This window comes from Typopeltis vanoorti, chromosome 22, assembly GCF_054136105.1.
Source record: "Typopeltis vanoorti isolate ZY-2024b chromosome 22, IOZ_Tvanoo_1.0, whole genome shotgun sequence".
Classification (NCBI taxonomy): Eukaryota; Metazoa; Arthropoda; class Arachnida; order Uropygi; family Thelyphonidae; genus Typopeltis; species Typopeltis vanoorti.
In genome coordinates, this window is record NC_143570.1 from 92,061,457 (window position 1) to 92,085,068 (window position 23,612).

General features: G+C 38.2%; 1 protein-coding gene across 2 annotated transcripts in view; it reads left to right on the forward strand.

Annotated features, from left to right (window-relative positions):
- Window positions 1-23,612, forward strand: part of LOC150094569 (integrin alpha-9-like) — an 806,800-nt gene that overhangs the window by 102,639 nt on the left and 680,549 nt on the right. For both annotated transcript variants that reach the window (XM_090411876.1, XM_090411877.1), the window contains exon 5: window positions 10,324-10,406. In XM_090411876.1, the coding sequence (XP_090268002.1) occupies window positions 10,324-10,406 (83 nt within the window). The remainder of the gene's footprint in view (window positions 1-10,323; window positions 10,407-23,612) is intronic.

Below are 23,612 nucleotides of genomic sequence, written 5' to 3' on the forward strand. Positions count from 1 at the left end.
TCTCACCAACCAAGTCACCCGTTTTGCCTGGTCTTTGTAATTCTCATGGAATTGATTATTTCCACTTCTCTTATCCTGCTTCCATAATTCCCTTTTTCTCTGTATCACATGTTTAATCTCTTTATTCATCCATTTCACACCTACCTTATTTAACCTTCCCACCCTTGGAATACATTTAGACATTGCATCTATTAGATAGTTCTTGAAAATCCCCCAAGCTGCATTGATTTCTTTTCCAGCTAACTCGTCATTCCATGCTACATGTAAGCTGTCTCCTGAGCTCTTCATAATCCCCCCCCCCCCCATTGTAGTTCCACATATACCCTTTTCTCACAGAGGTCCTCACACTGCTGGCAACCACCCAGGTAATCACCTCATCGTTACTCTCACCAATTGGTGGGTGATTTGACACTTCATTTATAATTACATCCTCTGATGAGATGACCAAATCCAAGACCCTCAATCCTCGTTTGCCCTCTATTACATGCTGTCTGAGGTAGTTATCCCTCAAAAACTCAAACTCGTTTTCTTTACTTCCAGTTGTTATCTCATCATTCCAGTCTATATAGCCATAATTAAAATCACTCATAATGATCACTCTTTTCTTATTTGCTTAGCAAATTTGATTATACATTTCATTGTCATTACCATCCACATTTCCTGGTCTATAACAACATCCAACCAAGTATTTTGTTTTCCATTCACCTCTATCTCGCACCATTCTGCCTCAAAACCACTGGCACTGTTTCTTTCTTGCATCTCTACTTTGTATGGACATAACTCTTTCTCTATCATCAATAGCACTCTCTTCCCTTTTTTCCCCTTCTGTCCTTGCAAAACACATCATACCCTTCGATATCTATTCCTGTGAGGATGTCGTTCTCATTTTACCATATCTCACTTATTCTAACAGCTTTTGGGTGAACAGACTCAATTAGTGCAACCATTTCATCTGCCTTGTTTTTTATGCTTTTTGCATTTGTATATAAACAAAACAACTCATTCCTGGATCTACAGCTAGTTCCACTGATAACACTCATTCGATGTGATCTCTCCGTGCTCGACTGGGGCCATTTCCCTTTCTGCTTATTCATTTTAGAACCCTCTTCAATTCCAACTGTTTCCTCTTGATCCCAGATCATCCCATTCCTACACATGCTCTCACATCCTCTTGGAGCATTCACCTTTCTTATGCTGTGTACCCCCTATCCACCCTGAGCCTCCCCATTTCCCTGTTCCTCTTGCACACCCTTTCTCTCATTTTCCATACTCATGTCACTTACTTCCTCATTCATAACCACCCCTCTTCAATCTCTCCTGTTATACTTGCCTGCTCTTCCACATCAATTCCAACTTGATCTGATTCATTCTCTCTACTTGCTTCTCTACCTTCCAGCAACAGTCTCTCCAAGCGACTCACACCATAACCACTCAAATGCAGTCCATTGCTCCCATACAGTTCACTTCATCCTTCAAACTCATTCTACACATTAACAAATTGTACTCCCCTCTCCTCACATTTCAGCCAACATATCATTCTTAATCCTTGCTCTCTGTCTCTTCTCACCACAGTTATACCTAGACAACATGCTTACTACCCTTCTTGTCCCACTATTCTCTTTTATCCGTCTAAGCAGCCTCTTGATATCCATTCTGACGTGCTCTTTGTCTTCTGTCATTCGTACCTATTATAACCATCAACTCCCTTGCTTGCTCCCTCCTCATATCCAATGCCTCAATCATTTTATTCCTTTTACTGCCTGGAAAACATACCTTGTGCATTCTCTCATCCAACAGTGGAGTCGGCATACATACATCCGACTCCATTAATAATGGAGTCGGCATACAACGCCACTTGCTCCTCTTTTGTTAACTCTTTCATACCTACTTGATTTGTTTTAATCATTTTCAACCGAATTTTCTGAATTTCACTCCGTATCCATTTCATCTCTTTCCTCATCCAACCCAATTCAACTTTCGAATCCCATTTCACATTCTCTCTATCATTCAGTCTTTCTAATTTTCAAACTCTCGACTCCCGCCTCACACTTTCACTCATCCTTTTGAGTTGGTTAACAAAACATTTGTTCTTTGCCAGGATAGTAAGAAAAGGACCCAGAGGAACACTCTGGGTTTTCCTATGGATCTTTTAGGTGGAGTGATACATTAAGGAGTCCCTTAGTCGACAGAAATATAATATATGATAATACTGGAACAAATAAGGTAATGCTACTGTAATACTTGATTGTTCTGAATATGATCGAAAAATATCAGTGTTACTCAGAGATCGATCAATATACCCAATTGACCCTACCCACCCACAAATAAAAGCTCTAGACAAATTTTTACGCAATGTTGTATCCAGCCTCCTGAAATTGTTTGAAACTTAAGCCATATAATCCCAGTCTTCTCACATTTATGGGTTACCGAATATACGCAAACAAAAAATACCATTTAGGCTTATAATAGACAGTATTGATTTCCCATCTTATAAAGTGGCCAGATATATAACCAAGGACAATGACATTGTGGTCATTTTGATATACGTTACATTTGACAAAAATAGTCTGACACCTAGTTGTGGTCAAAGAAATGCATTTTAATTACATTTTTAGTACTGACTGAGAGTACCTTTAGCCTGAATGACAGCAACTAGGTATACGATTATTTTTGTCAAATGTAATGTATATCAAAATGACCACAATGTCATTGCTCTTGGTTATATCTGACAAGCAAAATTTGAAGCGCAGAGAGTTTTTTTTTTACATGGGAAGAAGCATAGCCAGTAACGAGAGAAAGAGAGATTTTCACCTTTTTATAATTGCTGATGACAGCTGTGGTCTAGAGCAAATTCATTGTTCTAATTCATCCAAAGAAGTTCAATGAGGTTGAGGTCTAGACTCAGTCAGCCAGTCCAAAATTTGAACATTGCTAGTCTCAGACACACAGTGCAGTATGGCATGGAACACTGTCATGCTGAAACATGCAAGGGTCACTACCGAAGTACTTTCACAGCATCGGAAGCATGAAATTGTCCAGGATGTCCAGGTAGCCATCAGACATTATGGGTTTTGGGGATGCCCACCAATGGACGAAGCCCCTCCAACTGAAACATCACCATACCATTTTCAAACTTGACAGTTTAGAATGATGCAGTCCTGCCACCAGAACCATTCCCTCTTAGGATGTTGTGTGGCATTAAGGAGGAAGTTGTATGTATGGCTTGTTTGTAGCAGATCTGCTGAGATAACCTAAGGAATATGTCTCACTGTAGAGAGTTCTAGTGCTGATAGATGGAGCACTAGAACTGTCCCTGCAGCATTTTTCAGGTTGACTGTAAGATCTGCTGCTGCTGATGTTCAGGACGCATGAACATTCCAAGACAGAGCATGTCGATCTCGGTCAGTGAGTATCAGTGGACTCATAGGGTGTTTTCCTGCTGTGGTAACACCATAACTTTCCATCCACAAATGACATAAGCAATAGTGGATTTTGGTATACTTAGATGGGTAGCAATATCATGGACAGAAAGACTGCTGATATGACACCCAACTACCATCCAATGTTGAAAGTCTGTCAGTTCAGCTGAACATGGCATCTTCACAATGAGTACAGTGCAAAACATGCAGCAAATCCCACCTTTAATTACCAGACTTATGCAGACACTCCTGAATATTTGTATGTGGTAAGATCTGAAATTTGCATGGCTTATAAGGTGTCCAGATGCTTTTGTCAACATAGTGTATCCTCCTTATTCACTAATGTACCTTTTCAAGAAACCTCAGAACTCATTCAGACGCTCTCTCCATCCTCTAGACATATCAGGCTTATTCACCTTAACCATGCATTTTGGTATTTTACCAGGCAGGGAAAAGACTTTTTTGAAAGTCTTCTTAGATAATTATATAGAAATTTTTTGAAAAAAAAAAAAAAATTAGCGGCGCTGAAATTAACAAGGTTATTAGAACTTCATGGAAGAATGGTTTAGAGGTCAGAATTTAGAGTTGGACAAGTTAATATAATATACTGAACGTTTTGGTGATTTGCACAATTCGGTGCTTGTTGAAGGAGAAACGAGGGATGCAGTGATCTTTCCTAAGGAAAACTATTATATTTACAGCTGGATAAAGTTGTATATAGAAGGAAGAGGATAGGTAAAATAATAGAACCTTCTGCCACATTAGTGTTACAGGTTACAGTTTTTTAATTAGCAGTATTCAAATGAGAAACTGGTTGGGTTTCTCAATCATCCCCAAAGCGAGTGTGCTGTTTCTGGGATGAAAGTATATGAAACTGATTGTTTTATTATTATTATTGTGCTAAGACACCATAAAACTGATCTAGGAGGTCCCTTTTGTCATACACAGCTCATCATACCATGCCTTAAATACATTCAAATTCTCTGCAGACACAATGCTCTCAGGCAATACATTCTAATCATTCACAACTCTCCATGCAAAAAACTTCTCATGCGCTTGCTCACACCCTCCTATAGAGTTCCAGGGATGACCTCTTGTTTTCCCCACATTTTATGTGAGGAAAACAAGAGGTCTCCCACCATTTTATGAAAAAACCTCTTCAACATTAATCACATAACAACCCCTTACCAACTTGTATGTCTCTATCATGTCACTACTCTTCCTCTTATCCACTAGGTCAGCAAATTGCATTTCCTCAACCTTTCTTCATATTCAACATTCCAAAGTTCAGAAACTGTTTTGATCAATTGCCTCTGGATTCTCTCCATATCTCTTCATCCGTTATTCCAACTGTTTTACCTACATCCCAGGTCATCTCCTTCCCTTTTTGTCTTCACATGCATTCACATACTCTTGGAGCACAGTCTTTCACACGCTGTGTTCCCCTGTCGACCCTGAGTCTCCCCGTTTCCTTGTTTTTCTTGCACACTTGTTCTCTCATTCTCTACACTCATGCTAACCACTTCTTCATTCATGAGCATCACTTCAATCTCTTCTACTCTTTCACATTGCTTTTTACTTTGCTCAGATTCATTCTCTGCACTTATTACTCTCCCTTCCAGCAGCAGTCTTTCCAAATGACTCTCATCAAAAATTATTCAAACACATTCCATCACTCTTATACAGTTCAATTCTTCCTTCATACTCATTCTACACATTAACAAACTGCACTCCTTTCTCTTTGCATATTTCTGCTTAACATATCATTCATAATTATTGCTCTCTGCCCTATCTCATCACTGTCATACCTGGAAAACACACAGACTACCTTTCCTATCACACTATTCTCTTTTATCGTTCGTAACAATCTTCTGATATCCAAGGCATTTGAAAGAATACCACATTGAAAACTTTTACAAAAGTTGGAGCAGATGGCAATGGATATGAGGCTAGTAGTGTGAATGGGGTGTGGCTGACAGATAAACGCCAGAGAATAGTATATGGTGGAGTGGAATCTAAGAGAATGATGGTGACTAGTGTAGTTCCTCAGGATTTGTTATTAGGGCCACTATTCTATCAATGATATAGGGAAAGATTTAAGAGCGGATATTCAGTTGTTTGCTGATAATGAAAAACTGAGGAATAGCAATAGTTAATAAAGGTGATGCAGATATTCTGCAGGATGATTTTAATAAATTGGCATTGTGGGCAAAGGATAATGATTGTCAATTTAATGTTGCAAAATATAAGGTTATGGTGTATCATATTGATGGTACTGGATTGCAGGAAATTGATGAAGCTAGGGACTTGGTGATAATGGTAGACAAAGAGTTGAAGTTCAGAGGGCATACTGCAAAAGTTGGCAAAATAGTTCAAAGGATTACGTGAATGTTGAAAGACATGCAAACAAGTAAAGATTAGGAAGTTATTATCCCTCTTTATAAGGCTATGATTCGGCCAAAGCTTGATGACTCTGCACAGATTTTGTCACCTGGATTTCTTGTGGACCAGGACATACTCTCCTCCTGCACCTCTAAACCTCGAACCTGCCCTATCCTTCTAGTATCAAAACTGACTCCTCTAGGATGAAATACACCAATAAACTGCTTATTGAACAATTTGCCCTCTGCATCAGCCACTCTAGTCCCATTTTTATCTCACAATGTCATTCTTCCACAATCATTTCTCTTCTACTGGCCACATGGCTAAAAAATTCCCTAGGATTTTCTTGGGATCTTAGGGCCAATCTCTTCTCATATTCCAGTTTTGCCTTCCTTACCATACTATTCTCTCTCTATCCTGGCCTGTGTCTTATATTCTTCATGCATCTTTTCTTCACCTGTCTCCTTATATCTCTTTCATAGCCTCTTTTTCACATGCAGTTCCTGTTTAATATTGTTTGTCATCCACTTTACAGCAAATTGTGTCCTCTTCTTCACTTGAGAATACAGCTTACTATTGCTGCTAACAAATATTCCTTCACAATTTCCCAAGCACTAATGATATCCTGGCCTTCCAATTCCTCCCTCCATGAAACTTCCCCAAGTTGATGTCTGAGACTATTATAATCACCTGCCTTATAATTCCACATACATTCCCATCTCTTTGATACTCCTGCATGTCTATTCATCTTCCAAGTCAAAACCACATGGTCACTCTCTCCAACTGGGGGGGGGGGAGATGTCATCTCCGTTATTATGAACTGTTCTGATGCTGTGACCAAATCCTAACCTCTTGTTTCCTCTATTACATGTTACCTAAGACATTTGTCCCTCAAGAATTCTAGAAATTCCATTCCCTTATTGCTGCATGCATCTTCCTCTCCCCAATTTATACTGCTGTATTGAAAATCTCCCATAACCATCATTCTTCTTGCACTTGCCAAGCTCAACTGTCTAAACATCTCCTAGTCCCCATCCTCTGTACTCCTTGGTTTGTAGCAACACCCCACTAAATATCCCATCTTGCCTATCTCTACCTCACACCATATGCTTTAAAAATTATTAGTGTCACTAGCTTCCGAAGTAATATGTTGGAATTGATACTGGTTGTTGTTCTTGATTAACTGGGTCTCTGTGACTGTTGATAACTTTTTCCATTATTTTGGAGGAATTTTGGTGATAGCAGTCAGTCAGAAGTTTCATGGAAGACTCTCTCTCTCTCTTGGAATATATTTGAAATGTGTTTGCATCCATGCCTTGGGATAATGTAAATGAATATAGGGTTAATAGTTCTGGATCACAACATTTGGGTATTGTATCCAAATGGAAATATTAGTGACTAAATTATTTAGTATTCTTTTGATATCTTTTTGCCAAAAAACCACAGGAGGCACATGGCATTCTCGTACAGGATGACTCGCTCTGGTCATCTGTGCAAAAGTTAAACAGTGGTGTTATATGGATGAGAGATGTTGAAGTGCAGATGAGCAGAAGTTGTATTTGCAAGGGATGGACTTGACTTCTATTTGGACAGGAGATGCATTTTCTTCTTTTGGTTTTTATGAAGTCAGATTTAGATTTGGATTTCCTGATTATTTCACATTTATTGCATCCTTCAATATCGGCTTGGAAATTGCCATGGTATACTAGAATTCTTCCATCAAGGAAAAATTTTAGCATACATACTATTGTAATTTTTAAGTGCTTTATGACACCTTTTGTCAAACTGTGGCTTAGAAAGTAGGCAGGAATTTTGGATTGACTGGGAATGGGTTGATGGAAATGAAGGTCTGCATGCTAGTGAGGATAATTTGTGACTTGTTAAGTGCAAATGTTTGATTCAGAGGAAACAGTAGTCTTATTATGGAAAGGAAGAGGAAGTTTGCAGATTGGCCTACTTACTAACTTTGTAGTGCCAAAGGATATGATATTCAGAATAGCTGGAGGGAGATCGTTCTTTGAGAGAAGAATTTTGCAAGATTCTTCTGGTTAAGAAAAAAGCAACTGGTTTAAGAAAGATTGAGTGTAATGGAAGTATTAACCATGTATTTGGTTAATAGAGGTACAATTTATGCTACTTCATTGCATATAGAAAATATTCTACTTCTTGTCCAGCATGGTTTCAGTGATGTCGGAAAAGCAATTGGAGTTGTGGAACATTACGTTTAGCTAGAAGAATGACCTCACTATTTTGGAAATTCAGAATAGCTGGAGGGAGGACGTTCTTTGAGAGAAGAATCTTGCACAAGATTATGATCTGAATTATTAAGAGGAGAGGTGACTTCTGAAGTACATCTGGAAGGAGACCTGGTTAAGAAAGATCAAGTGTAAAGGAAGAGTGGAGAGGATTATCATGTATCTGGTTTTATAGAGGTACAATTTATGTTAATTCATTGCGTGTAGCAAATAGTTCTACATCTTGTCCAGCATGGTGTCAGTGATGTTGGAAAAGCAATGCCATTTGGAGTTGTGGAACACTGAGTTTACCTAGAAGATTGACCTCACTATTTTGGATAGCTGGGTTGCAGAAAGTTGAGCTCAAGGGATAAGGTGAATATGTCAGAGTTAGTTGTTCACATGTGATGTCATTTGACACTATATGGTAACTCCCCTACCACATTGGCTTGTGGGAGTGAAGCCTTCTGCTAGAAGAAGTTGTAGGGTTGCAGGTGCCCTTTCCACAAAGAGTTAGTAGGGCCAGAAACCTTCATGCTCCTGGTGGGATTCAAACTTGCAGCTTCTTGACTGGTGAGTGGATGTGCTAACCAATCTGTCAACTAGGCTGGTTATGTGAGTGGATTTCAGAATTTGGAGAGCAGTAAATACTGCAGATGAATGTTATTGAATGAAGTAAGGAGGCATTAAGCCAGAGAATGTCAAGAGTAGAAGATTATGAATTTGTCAATTACTGGCAAACAACGTCTGTCTTCACAAAGGCACACGTGCAGCACCCTTGTGGCAGCAGAGGACACTGACTTGTAGAAGTAGGGAGATTCTTGTTCCATTGTATAAGGCTTTGATTAGGCCACACATGGACTACTGTGCCCAGATTTGGTTTTCAGAAGGACGAAGAGATGTTGGAAAGGGTCCAGAGGCGACTGACTAAGGGTAGTTTCTAACCTCTGGAATGTCGAGTATGAGGAAAGATTCAGAAGATGTAATTTTGCAGAGTCTGGTGGATAGGAGGAAGAGGAGAGATATGATAGAGACCTACAAGTTAGTAAGCAGTTGTTATAGGATCAGTGTTGGAGAGGTTCTACAGAAAACAGTGGGAGATCAGGGGAGTACCAGAGGTCATCCCTGGAAACTGTATAAAGAGGGTATGAGTAGAGAATGAGAAGCAGTTTTTTTTCATGCAGAGTTGTGGATGATTGGAATGCCTTGCCTGAGAGTGTGGTGTCTGCAGAGAATTTGAGTGTGCTTAAAGCATGGTATGATAAGCTGTGTGTATGATAAAAGAACCTCCTAGATGAGTCTTTGACTCCATGGGGTCTTGGGTAATAATAATAATATTAAAAGGATATTAATATATCCTTTTAATAAAATGTATTAATCCTATTAAAAGGATATATTAATCATTTTAATTAATATATTAAAAGGATTAATATATTAATTTATATATTAATATTAGACATCTATAAGTGATGTTGTGTCATTTATCTTGGCATTATAATACAGATGTTGGTGAAATCAATGTCCAAGTTTTTTTTGTAAGAATTTTGATATATTTTGTTTTGTTTGATTTGACAAATTTGCTGAAATTTGTCTTTGAGAGAGATTTATTTTAATCACATTGATGGTATCACTGCAATTAAAATTTAGATGCATTGCTGTTGAACATTACACTTAATTTTGAGTTACAAATATACTATGATGAAATAAGAATAGATCTTTATTGTATGCTTTCTTCCTTGTCATCATTAGACAGGGAAACAAGTCTGTAACTTCAAAAAATTGAGAAGGTCTGCGAATTGAGCTATGAAGCATAAGATGAGTTTTTTTTTTTAAATGTTGTCTTGCCTGTTTGAATGTCTCTAGGACTACCATTCTGCATGTTGGAGACCTGAAGTAACTTAAAAAAAAATGGGTAAGTATTTCTGGATTACCTAACCATTATCCCACCTATGTTGATAATATAGTGTGGGTTGTTGGTGGAATTTAAATAAAACATAGACAGAATTAGAAAAATGAAGTGTTTGTTTGGCAACAGAGTTACAGAAGTGTACAATTGGTCATAATTTAAAATTGTTTTTATTTGTATTTGGCTGGGACACAAGAAGTGCAGATTTCATAAAAAGCATAAAATCCAGGAGTGCAAAGTTTCCTTATCACATTTCTTTTTTTTTTTTTTTTAATTTAAAGATGTTGTTAATGTTATGTCATATATGGATTAAATTCTCAGTATATATTAATCTCACCTTTACTGTGCATTCCTAAAATTTGTTTGTTTTATTTTCCTTCAGCAAAACGGTACATCAGAGAAGACGGTGAAGATAAATATCTTTATGCCCATGGGCTGGCAGGCTTTTCAGCAGTCTTTACTGAGGTATATAATTTAAAAAAAAATAAAACTATACAGCATAAAGTAGAATTTTATTATTATTCCAGACCTCTCAGGAGTAATAAGACTCATAATGGAAGGTCCATTTTACACAGTGCCATCCACCATACTCCTTAAACTAATTCAGTATGTACTCCTATTACTCTCTCAGGCAATGCATTCCATGCAAAAAAATTTCTGATTTTCTGAAATTAGCATCCAGCAGTGGAAACCAGATTTCAACACTTTACATTCAGCTGTGTTAAATTGAAATCCCTATTAATTTTCCCAACTCTTCATCTTTTTTTTTCCAAATCCTTTTGAAGAGCTATAGTCAACACTATTACAGATAATCCTCCCAAACTTCACATTATCTGCAAACAACTGAATATCTCCGTGTAATCCATTTGAAATATTATTGATGTAAATACTGAACAGTAATGGTCTCAATACTTAACCTTATGGAATCCCACTTTTCTTGTCTCCAGTACTGTCTCCTCTCACCGATACACAACTCTTTGTTGTCTGAATGCCAATATCTAAACCTATGCTTTGCAAAGATTAACTTGTTACATGACACCTTATCAACTCCCTTTGGATGGGGTAAGAAACTTTGTTAAGTCAATCAGATGACTAAAACAAGAATAGTGATCCTAACAAATTCAAATTATCATATTACCCTCATTTGCCTAAATAATTCTGTATAAAAGTAACTACCTATTTTTTCCAAAATATTAACAATCACAGAAGAAATGTAAACTGATCTGTAGTTTGATGCCCCCATTCTGTCATTGTTAATATTTATTAACAATCACAGAATGGAAATGTTGTCCACATTAAAAGGTTTTCATTAAATAGCCAGATTATTGTTATGCTCATTTCCTTAGGATATAATTCTCAGTATTTAAAATAAATCCTGTTCCTTAACTTCTAATCCTTCAAATTTCCTTATGATATAATTCTCAGTATTTAAAATAAATCCTGTTCATTAACTTCTAATCCTTCAACTGTTCCTGCTTTTCTAGTGAATGGGCTTTATCATGGAAATGTTGATGGGGAGAGAATGATTTCGACTTTGTGTTTGTCCGGTTCGGACCCATCAAACGTGTACAGAGAAGTCTACATGTATAACATACTGAGAAGAATAGAGATCTGCAAGTTGTCCAGATGTGTTGTGCAGTCTGCAGACAAGAGTATACAAAAGAAAATTCAGATAGATTATTATATCTGTACACGAATGCTAGGAGTATTATCAGAAACAAAGGTGTAAAGTTTGTTGTCTTTGTCAGTATGTTGGACTTTGGATTATAGGCATTGGATGATATCGGATGACTCGAATCCAGTTAGAATTGAGATCTATGATTGTAGTACTATTACTAACAGTATTTCATGTGGCAGTGAGTGTGAACCTATCTGTTGTGAGGTGGAATCTAACAAGATCAATTACATAGTGGGGTGTTGTTAAAGGTGCTAATGATGAAGAAATGTATCACCAAATAGAAAAGATGAGTGCGAAAAGAGTAATCATAATGAGACTTTATCCAGATATTAATTGGGTAGCAGTAGAATTTCATGAGAAGAATGAAAAAGAATTTATTGAGCAGTGTCAGGACAACTTATTCAAGCAGCATGTGACAGAAGGAACTGGAGGTCAAAGAGTGTTAGATTTGATTATAGTGTCAGAGGGCATTTCAGTGAAAGATGTAACTATTCTGGCTCCAGTTGGTGACAGTGATCATGCAGTACTCACTTGGGAAGTGACTACTATTATGAATGTGCCATTCAAAGAAGGTTACGTGCTGAACTACAAAGCAGGAAATTAGGACCAACTTATGAGTATTCTGGGTTCAGTGGAATGGGATCAGTTGCTGGATGGAAAGTATATCGACAGTGCATGGGAAGAATTTTTATTATTATCCAGGCCTCCATGGAGTCAAAAGACTCTTCGTGGGAGGTCCTTCCTAAGAAACACAAAGTCTATCAAAACTCATCGAGGGGAGGTCCCCCCTAAGAAACACAAAATCTATCATACCACTCCTTAAACTCATTGACCGTTCTCGCTCTCACCACTCCATCAGGCAATGCATTCCATGGTTCAACCACCCTCTATCATGCAAAGAAATCACTCCTCACCCTCTTGCTCATGGTTTCCTTTCGTATCTTCCAGGGATGGCCTCTTGTCATCACTCCTTCCTGCTGTTCAACTAAGTGAAAGAACTCTCCAGTGTCAACCCTGTAAACACCTTTCAGCAATTTAAAAGTCACAATCATATCACCTCTCCTCCTTCTATTCACCAAACTCTGCAGTCCACATTCCCTCAGCCAATCCTCATAACTAACATTGTACAGTCCTCAACCCACCTTTGTACCCTTTCCACAGTTAATTTATCCCCTTCAAATTCTGGTGACCAAATCTGAGAACAATAGTCTAAGTGTGGTCTGATCAAAGTTTTATACAACGGGATGATAACCCTTTTATCTCTGCAGGTCAGTGTCCTTCTCATTATTGCAGCAATCCTCTGCGTTACCTTCACCACCTTTGCAATATGTCCCTTAAATTTCAGATTTCTATCAATGATCAACCCCAGATCTCTTGTCTGCCCTACTTCCTCCAATATAGCTCCACCAATAGAGTATGCAGTGTCCCATCGATGTATCCCAAACCTCAAGATTACATTTTGCTGCATTAAACTGACACCACCCCATTCATTTGCCCATCTGTCTAGCTTATTCAAATCTTCTTGCAGGGTTTCCACATCTGCACTATTACTAATAACACTTCCCAGCTTCACATCATCTGCAAACAACTGAATATTATCCCCCTGCAATCCACTGACAATGTCATTAATATAAAGGTTAAACAATATAGGTCCCAGTACTGAGACCTGTGGGACCCCACTTGTAACCCTCTGCCTCCTTGAAACTGCCCCACCATACACAGTTCTCTGATTCCTATCAGACAACCAATCCTGAATCCAGTTGACCAATCTGACATCCAGACCCATGTGCTGCTCTTAAATATCAGCTTATCATGTGGCACCCTGTCAAATGCCTTCACAGTCTAAGAAAGTGGCAGTATATGCCTTTCCCCTCATCTAATGTTCTTGTAACTTTATTATAAAAAATAATAAATTATATAAATAATATAATAATTATAATATATATATATATATATATATATAATAAATAGGGTAGGAGTCAAATGGATGTGTAACCTTATTAACCAAGAGATTGGTAAGAAAAGGCTGATGTGGAAGGAATATAGTGTGCATAAGGTTGATGCCCATTATGGAAATTATAAGCAGCAGGCTAGAATAGTCACAACTGTTGTACAGAAAGCAAAGTCTGAGTGTGAAAAGAAACTGGCTCTGCTCGCTAAAGACAACCCACAAGAATTCTATCAAAATGCTGGAAGTTAAAGAAAGGACGAATATGAAAAAAATAACTCTTCTAAATGCAGATGGCATGAGGATAACAGATGCAGAAAAAGTTGTTCAACTAATGAGTGCCCATTTTGTTAAAAGCTATGAACCTGGTGTATGTAACATTTACCTCACTGCTACCTCTTTACTGGATGAAGAAACTCAGGTGTGTGAGAATGAGCTATTAGAGCTGTTTCACAAACTGAATAACAATTCAGCAATAGGGACTGATGGGATATCAGCGCAGCTGCTAAAAGAATTTTCAGCTGAATTACTATTCCTTTTGTGAGTCTCAGAAGAGGGAATATTCCACCATAATGGAAAGAATGTATGGTAATCCCATTGCACAAGGGTGGTGCAAAGACCGATGTATAACTTTTGTTCAATTAGTATCTCAGGAGTGGTGGAAAAGAGTTTGAAAAATTTGGTTAGGGCTTGCATTCAGAAATGGGTTGACTGTGAATCTCTACTTTGCAATGAGCAACATTGGATTACTAAGGGAAGGTCATGTTTTAGCAACTTGCTCACGTTCTATAACAATGTTACCATTGAACTAGATAAGGGGAATGGACACACAATGATACTTTTGGATTTTGCTAAGGCTTCTGACAGAATACAGCATGGTAGACTGTTGCATAAATTGGAGAATATGGGTATGGATAAGAGGATGGCTGACAGACATATCAAAAAGTGGTCTATTGGGGATGCGAGTCTGCAAGATTTAAGCTTCAAGCTGTGCATTAGACTTTAGACCTATTACCATCTTCTCTATAATACTTTGACTCTATCGTAAAATCTTAGTTAAATGACTTCAGCAACATATACAGCATGATAATAGACAGAGAGCTTTTGTCCCTTCGGATGGCTGTGCTGAGAATATATATCTTCTTTCTTCTCTTCTCTCTGATTCCTGCCACCACCTTAAGCCTCTATATATGGCATTGCTGGAACTCCAAAAGGCCTTTGATAGCATCTCCCTTCCTGCTCTCTTTCAAGCACTATCTATTGCTGGATGTCCAGAACCCTTTCTTTCCTATATTATGGAGCTATACTTAGGGAGCTCCATCACTATCACTACAGAATGCTGTGCGACTTCTATTCTCGCAGTGCAGGGTGTTTGCTAGGGTGATCCTCTATCCCCTTTTCTTTAACTGCATCATAGATGAGTTTCTTCACTCTCTTCCTAGACATATAGGCTACTCTCTAGGCGCTTCTTCCTTTAATGCTATGGCCTTTGCGAACAATCTTATTCTTGTAGCCTCTACTAAGGTAGGCTTGCAGGAGCTCTTTGACCAGGCAGTTGACTTTTTCTCTATTCGAGGCCTTTCTATTAATGTAGAGAAGTCCTGCTCTCTAGCTCTTGTCCCCTCTGGTCGTGACAAGAAGTTTAAGGTCGAGACTATAGAGTTTTGCCTGCATGGGAGGCTATTGCATGCGTTGACCATCCTGGAAGAGTGGAGATACCTCAGTATCGTGTTCACCCCCAAAGGGAAGGTCTTCTGTCCCTTCTATCTTAGAAGCTGGCATCGCTTCTTTCAGGAAAGCTCCTTTCAAGCCCCAGCAAAGACTTTCTACTTTCCCACTATCTCCTACCTCGCTTTTACCACACGTTGGTGCTTGGTAGGATGTATATCTCTCTACTGTGCCAAATGGACAAGGCTATCCATTCAGCTGTGAGATTATGGCTCCGACTGCCACCTGACACCCCTACTGCATATTTCCACTCAAGGGTGAAGGACGGTGGGCTCGGGGTTGTTCCATCACTTAGATGGGTGATCCCACATCTACAGCTGTCCAGAATCGCGAAATTAGAACTATCTTCTTCTCCTATCTGCAGAGAGGCTTTCTATAGTCCATTAATACAAGAAGACTTTAGGCAGGCTAAAGACTGGTCCCATTATCAAGGTATCTTAATTGAGTCAGCACCTACAGAACACAAGAGATGGACATCTCTGCTGCATTCTTCTGTAGATGGTGCTCCTTTAAAAGAGTTATATCTGGTGCCTCCCCAGCATGATTGGGTAAGGGATGGCACCAGACTCCTCCCTAGGTTTGAGTATGTTGACCTTATCATGACGAGGATCAATGCCTTATCCACTCGAGCCCGCACAGCTCAATGGGGTAATGACAACTCATACTATAGGGGTGACTGCCACTACAGTGAGACATTGTCTCATTGTTATATAGCCCAGTGTTGCTTATGCACTCATGGGGTCTACGTGCAGAGGCATGATTCCGTGGTCTTCATTCTGAATATCCGCTAAAGAATGAAGGTTGGGAGACCACGGTGGAACCACATTATAGGACCTCTGCAGGTTTGCATCAGCCAGACTTAGTGGTTAAAAGAGATGGTGATGATTGGGTAGTTGATGCCCAGGTGGTGGGAACTGGGTGCCCACTAGCCTATAGCCATAATAATAAGGTAAACTATTATAAGAATAACCAAGATCTAGTTAGTAAGATACGGGAGGAGCATGAAGCAACTCCGAGGTTTACCAGCGCCACCATCTCTTTGCATAGCATATGGAGCGCAGATAGTTATAAAGACTTAAAACAGCTTGGGCTTACACAGAAGGATATAAAAGTTCTTTCCTTGAGGGCTCTACAGGGCACACTGGTGGCATGGCATTGCCACCAGAGAATGACTACAATGACAACTAGAACAGGCATAGGGTTAAAACACTTGTAAAGGCTTAGGCCTATATCAAGTCTGGACGTGATGTAAGGGTAGTACTGCCCATAACCAGTACAAAGATTAATAAAAACAAACAGACAAAAAAAAAAAAAAACAGTGGTTTACCACAAGATCACTGCTTGGTCCACTGTTATTCAATCTGTACATTAATGATATTAGGAAGGATTTGACAGACAACATCCAGCTATTTGTTGATGATGCAGAGATAGGTAGGATAATCAGGAATGCTGCTGATATGCAGTATTTGCAAAATGATTTGAATAGGATGGAATTGTGGGCATGGGAAAATGGATGTCAATTCAATGTCAGTAAATGCAACGTCATTCACTTGACAGAATACATGTGAACATTTTTAATATGATACCAATGTCGTATTATATTGGTGGTCCTATTGTATTATATATTTTCCTAACACAGTTGGTGGGATTATGCTAGAAGAAACTGATGAGGCTAGGGATCTCGGAGTGTTAGTAAATAGGAAGTTAAAGTTCAGGGGCCATGTAATAAAGAATGCAAATACAACTCAAAAGATAATTGCAATGCTGAAACAAATCTTCACATGTAAAGATAAGGATGGCCTTTTTTCTCTTTACAAGGCTTTAATAAGAACTCATTTGGCCTATTGTGCACAGGTCTTGTCTTCTGGTTTCTGTTGTGATTCTGATATATTGGAGAGAGAGCGAGTACAAAGGAGAGTGTTAAAAATGATATCAGGATTGTGGAATACTGATTATAAAGATAGATTGAAAATTTGTAGACTGCAGAATTAGCAAATAGGAGAAAGAGGGGTGATATGATTGGGACTTACAAACTTCTAAGAAAGGGTCATACAGGATATTAATTGATAGAATGTTTCCATTTATGGAGGATGGGGAAAGGGCAAGAGGGCATCCTTGGAAGCTAAGAATGAATGTCACTAAGAAGGGGATGAGGACACTAGATTTTTCTCTCATAGGGTGGTGCATGATTGGAATGGATTTCCATTAGATGTTGTGAGTGGAAGTAGTGTGAACGAATTCAAGATTAAGTATGATAGCTGGTGCATGTAGTATGTGGCCTCACTTGATGAGTCCATGACTCCCTGGAGTCACGGACTCTTAATAATAATAATGTTATCATAGCCACAACATATTTATCAAGTGAAAACATTGATTTAAAAATTTTGGATCAATTTTCCTAACACTGTTGTAGTCTCCATAATTTTTACTGAAGTCAATACTAATCACCATGTGACACTGAAGGAAAGGATTTGGAGTATCGCATTTAAGCATATTTTGACACAACTACTTTAGGCTAAGCCTCAGTCAGTTCTTCGTTCTGATTTCAATAATAATAAGTATCCGAGTGGTAATTTTCATGCTAGTTATTATTATTATTTTCCTGACCTCCATGGAGTCACAAGACTCATCATGAGAGGTCAACACTAGTCAACTCAGTCTATCATATCATCCTTAAAATCATAGTCTGCACATTGACAACTCCTCTCAGGCAATGCATTCCATGCTTCTACCACTCTCCATTCGTTTCCCTTGTTCGACCATATGAAACATCTCCTCAGCATTAATAAGATAACCCTTCTACAGCTTAAATGTTTTTATCATATTCCTCCCCTTTGCCTTTCATTCACCAAACTTCATCCCCTTCAAATCCTGGTGATCAGATCTGAGCACATAAATCCAGATGTGGTATGATCAAAGTTTTATACAATGCGACCAGCACACTTTTATTTCTCATTGTCAATGTTCTCCTCAACATTGCAACAACTTTCTGAGATATCTTCACAATTTGTAATATGTCCTCGAAACATCAAATCTCTATCCATAATCATCCCCAGATCCCTTGCTTCCTCCAGTTCTTCCAGTATAATTCCACCAAGTGACTATGGAGTATCCCATCTGTGGATCCCAAATTTTAAAATTTTACATTTCATTGTATTAAACTAATATCCCCATTTGTTCATCATTCCAGCTTATTCAAAGAGCCAAACCATCAATATTGTTACTAATAACCCTCCCAAGCTTCATATCATTTGCAAACAACTGAACATATAACTATAAGAAATTTAGTTTAATCCTTTATCCAAGTGTGTGCAAACAAAGTTTGCACCTGAAAGTATCTTCAGGACTGGGGTAAAGTGGTACAACACCAGGCAACTCCTTGCAAAGGTAGAGCAAGCTACCAACACTCCTATCTCAGTATCTCCCATAATGCAAAACACATCTCTTTGCAGATATGTATAATGTTATGCATTAAGTGTTGTACCACTTTACCCCAGTCCTGAAGATACTTTCAGGTGCAAACTTTGTTTGCACACACTTGGATAAAGGATTAAACTAAATTTATTATATTCTGACTAAGTGAAAAATAAACTTTGAATATATAACTGTAGTTGTCAATGACAATATCATTGACATAAAAATTAAACAACAATGGTCCCAGGACTGAATCCTGTAGAACTCCACTTGTAACCTACCTACTTCCTAATGCTGATCCCCCATGTATAGAATTCTTTGATATCTATCAGAGAGCCAATCACCAATCAAATTCACTAACCTGATATCTAAATCCATATGATGCAACTTAAAAATCAAGTTGTCTTGTGGCACCTTGTCAAATTCTTTGGAAAAATCCAAAAAAAATGACAGTGTATGCCTTACCCTCATTCTCTGCTCTTGTTATTCTATTCTAAAAGATAACCAGATTACTAAAGCAAGAGTGCCCTTTAACAAATCCATGCTAGCTTGCATAAATGTTATTCTCATCTGCCCAATTCTGTGTACGAGTTCTTGCCAATTTCTGCAAAATTTTAATAACTACAGAAGAAATACCAAGAATTACCAAAAAATACCACCCTTATGCAATGGTGCTTAGCCTCCTTCCATTCACCTGGAGTATTCCCCAACTTTCATTAAACAGCCAAGTTAATGGCATTGTCAGTTCTAACACATTCCCTTAAAACACCTGGTGAAATTCTGACTAGTTCCCCTACCTTATTGGCATTTAGCATAGTCAGTATTCATAATACATCCTCTTCATTTACTTCTAAAACTTCACCAGTCATTATGGTGGTGCTAGGGTCGCTGAAGCACATGGCGTGTGATTTGAGCGGTGATAGGGAAAAGTGTTTTTTAAACGGTATGAATTCTTTTGTGAATTGTGCTGAATTTTTTTCTCAGTAACACAAGTCTTATTTAGTCGTTCTGCTTTTGGAGTTTCGTTGTTATATATTGTATTATTTTTGGGTTACCGAGAAGGCGAGGTCACAGTCGGCAGCATTTGCAGTGGAAGAGAAGATAAGTTTTCGCTATCTACTATAGTTGAATATAGCATTATATTTATATATATATGTTTATATTTAGCATTTATATATATATGTGTGTGTGTATGTGTGTGTGTGTCGGTGATACAGTGTTCATATATATTTTTTGCGATTAGTTTAGTAGTTACTTACTTGGTAGAACAGAATGATGGACACAGCTGCAATCACAAATGACGTGTCACCAAGTCCTCTGATATTTAAGAACTCTATTATACGTAACATAATACAGGACTTTGTGGCATGCAGTGTTTGCGGCATGTATGCTTCCCGGGAATTGGATATGTAGCGGATGAGAGAAGGGGGAGTGTGTATATGCGCAAATGCAGACAATGGGAGGAAATCAATGAATTAGATATTTCGATAACCGACCTAGTTGCTTCAGGGACGGGAAATGAATGTCAGGAGATGAGTAGTGTGATAGGAGAGAATGACAAGCGAAGTACAAATGAGAAAATAAGAGTCGGAAGTGGGGAAGGCCTGAATGACTGTGAAGTTTACGGAGGTGGTTTTAATTGGGTAAATGAATGGCGAGTAAGAGTCACTAACTTGCAGAGAGGGATAAATGAGCTGGAATGTCTTGTGAACAAGATGAGATTAGGAGAATGGAAGAGATGTATGCAAGGTGAATCAGAGTAGGAGTGAGAGAAAGTTTTGGGAATGATAGAAGAGGAGAGTATAGAAACAGTAGAAGAGAGGTATGGGAATGATAGAAGAGGAGAGAATAGGATACGTGGAAGAGAGTTATGGGAATGATAGAAGAGGAGAGAATGGAAACAGTAGGAGAGAGGGAATGGGAAGAGGTGTAATGTACGGTGACACAATGAAGGAGTGATGTCAAGGTGCCATCCCTTGAAGTTACAAAAGGAAACTGTGAGGAGTGGTTTCTTTGCATGGAGGGTGGTTGAACCGTGGAATGCATTGCCTGATAGAGCGGTGAGAGCGAGAACGGTTAATGAGTTTAAGTATGATAGAATTTGTGTTTCCTAGGAGGGAACTCCCACGATGAGTCTTGATAGACTTGTTTCCTAGGAAGGACCTTCCTTGATGAGTCTTTTGACTCCTTGGAGGCCTAAATAATAATAATAATAAAATAATTATCCTTCTAAGAATAAAAGCTGTAGTACCAAAACGGAACTCTCTAATAAAGTGATCATTAAATAGCTCAACTATGTCATCTGCTTTGGTCACTGTTCTCCATCTACAAGCAACAAGATAATCCATCCACTATCATTTTTCCTCCCACTCGACATAGCGAAAAAATGCCTTGGGATTTTTATATTTTGATTACAGAACCCTCTTCTCTTATATTTTAATTTTTCTCTCCTTATAATACTAGTCACGTTCCTTGCCTGAGCTTGATATTCTTCATGAAACTGTTCTCCATTTCTCTCATTATATGCCTTCTATAATCTCTTTTTCTTCTGCAGTTCCTCCTTTATTCCTTTTGTCATCCATTTGACTCCAAATTGCTTTATTTGCTTCACTCAAGGTATGCAATCTGTTATTGCTGTCAACAATTTTCTCTTATGTATTTCCGATACACTAGTGACCCATCTTCCTTCAAATTCTTTCATCTATTGTACTGCTTCAAGCTGCTTTCTAAATCTATGATAGTCACCTGCCTTATAATTCCACATAAATTCTTTCTGTTTTGATACTTCTGCATGCCTATTCATCTTCTAAGTCAGGGCTATGTAGTCACTCTCACTATAGTTCTTCTCCATAACGATTGCTTGCTTTGCACTTGCCAGTCACTGTTATTTCGTGTTATTTCTACTGAAATTCTCCACCCTGAGAGTGCACAATTCATCTCTTATTATGAGTAACACTTCACCACATTTACCTTCCCTATTCTGCTAAAATAAAATAAAATATGCTATACTGTTCAATTTCTATCCCTATTAGAACATCCTCCTCAGCAGTGGCGTACCCGGGAAGGGGGCCCGAGGGGCCCTGGGCTCCCAAAAGAAAAAGTTAAAAAACACTAGAAATTTTCCAAAACACTTTTCCTAATTAAAATTCATTTTTTTATTTACATTATATCATGTCTTCTATTTCTATACTACTTATGAATTGGGGGTCACATAAGGTGAGAGAACTCTATAGCAGTGTTTCTCAACCTATGGTCTGCAGACCACCTGTGGTCCACGAAGATTTGACAGGTGGTCCACAGGCTTAAATTAACCAAATAAATCTATAATTTTTAATTATGCAAACAAAACAAATTAAAATTGAATAAGTAAGTAAAAATTATTAAAATAAAATGAATACTTTAAAAAAAAAATAGCGGCAGAATGTTCATGGAATGAACATTCTGCCACTATTTTAATTTGTAGCAGCAGAATGACGAGTAATAAAAGAGGGGTGAAGGGAAAAACAATATGGTTTTATTACTTCCACCTTCCCTTGCTGTGTTGTCAGATTTGAAGTGAACATGGGTTGTCCACATGACCACATTTCAACCAATTGCTTATTGTTTATTGATTTTTATTGTTGAAGGTTTTCCTCCTTCAACCAAGGCTCAATATATCTTCAGAAGTGCTAAGTAATACTTAGACAAAATGTATCGTGAGTTAACTCCAGTATTTATATATTTTTCGGAAATCATGCGAAAAGCAAGCTGACAATTGAGTTGAAATGCTAACTCTCTCCAAACAAATTCCAATAATATGTGAAACTGCCATAACAGAATTCACTCTATATATTTATATATATATATATATATATATAGAGTGAATTCTGTTATGGCATACATTAATTTATTCATATATAAGAAAATAAATAAGAAAAATAAGAAAAGTCCACGCGGTTAGCCTAGTGGCTATGCACTTCGCACCCATATGCCTGGGGAAGGAGTGTCCTAGGTTCGATTCCCGTCAGTGACGTGAGGATCTGAAGGATCTTCCTCAGCCATAGCCAAGTTGGCCAGTCTTGGGCGTGGACAGCAGGGTTTTTTCCCCAGTTTATTCTGGGGTTTTTCATCCTGCAAAGCAGGCAAACTGGCCTCGAGAACTCAACACTACAGGCCATAGGATACACCGGGGCATAAGGCTGACCACCTTATCCTGTAAACAGAGTGAGGTCCGATGATCAATGGACCCTCGACACCGCAAGGTAAAAGAGGGTATAAGGAAGATGAGATGAGAAGAAAATAAATATTCACTCATATATATATATATCTTAGTTTTAACACGTTTACGAATTTTAACACTTTCGGTTGAATTTTATTGCTGCCGAGCGAACTCTCACAATCTAATTAATAACAATAGTTTTTAGTTAGATATTGTGTTTGCCGGTGCAACATATGTTTTTACTTGAGTCTATACATACAGCATAGTTTCTGTATGAGGGGACATGTGATTTATTAATTAGTGTCGTTTTGAACCCAGTTGTCTCTAATTGCACTATTTTTTGAGAAATAGATTACACAGACTGCTTGTACTTTATTCACTGACATAATAAAAGTACTCGTTTTTCTTGCCTCTGCAATATAGTGGCTGTTGGGTGAGGGCGTGTTGTTTACCACTGGAGCAAGTCACTGTCACCCTGCTCTGAACATGTTTCAGCTTTTTTCATTTGTGAGGTATATGCGAAACTTTTTAATTTCTTTTTTCAAAAAGTAAAATCAGGGGTGAGAGTTATATGCGACTAAGTACGGTATTTGAATTATGGATAAGTACATTGGTACCTTCTTTAAATGGAAAAATATCTTCGATGACAGTGATAATACAAAACGAGTTTGTAATGACAGTTTGTGTGTAGTTTCTGAAGAGAAA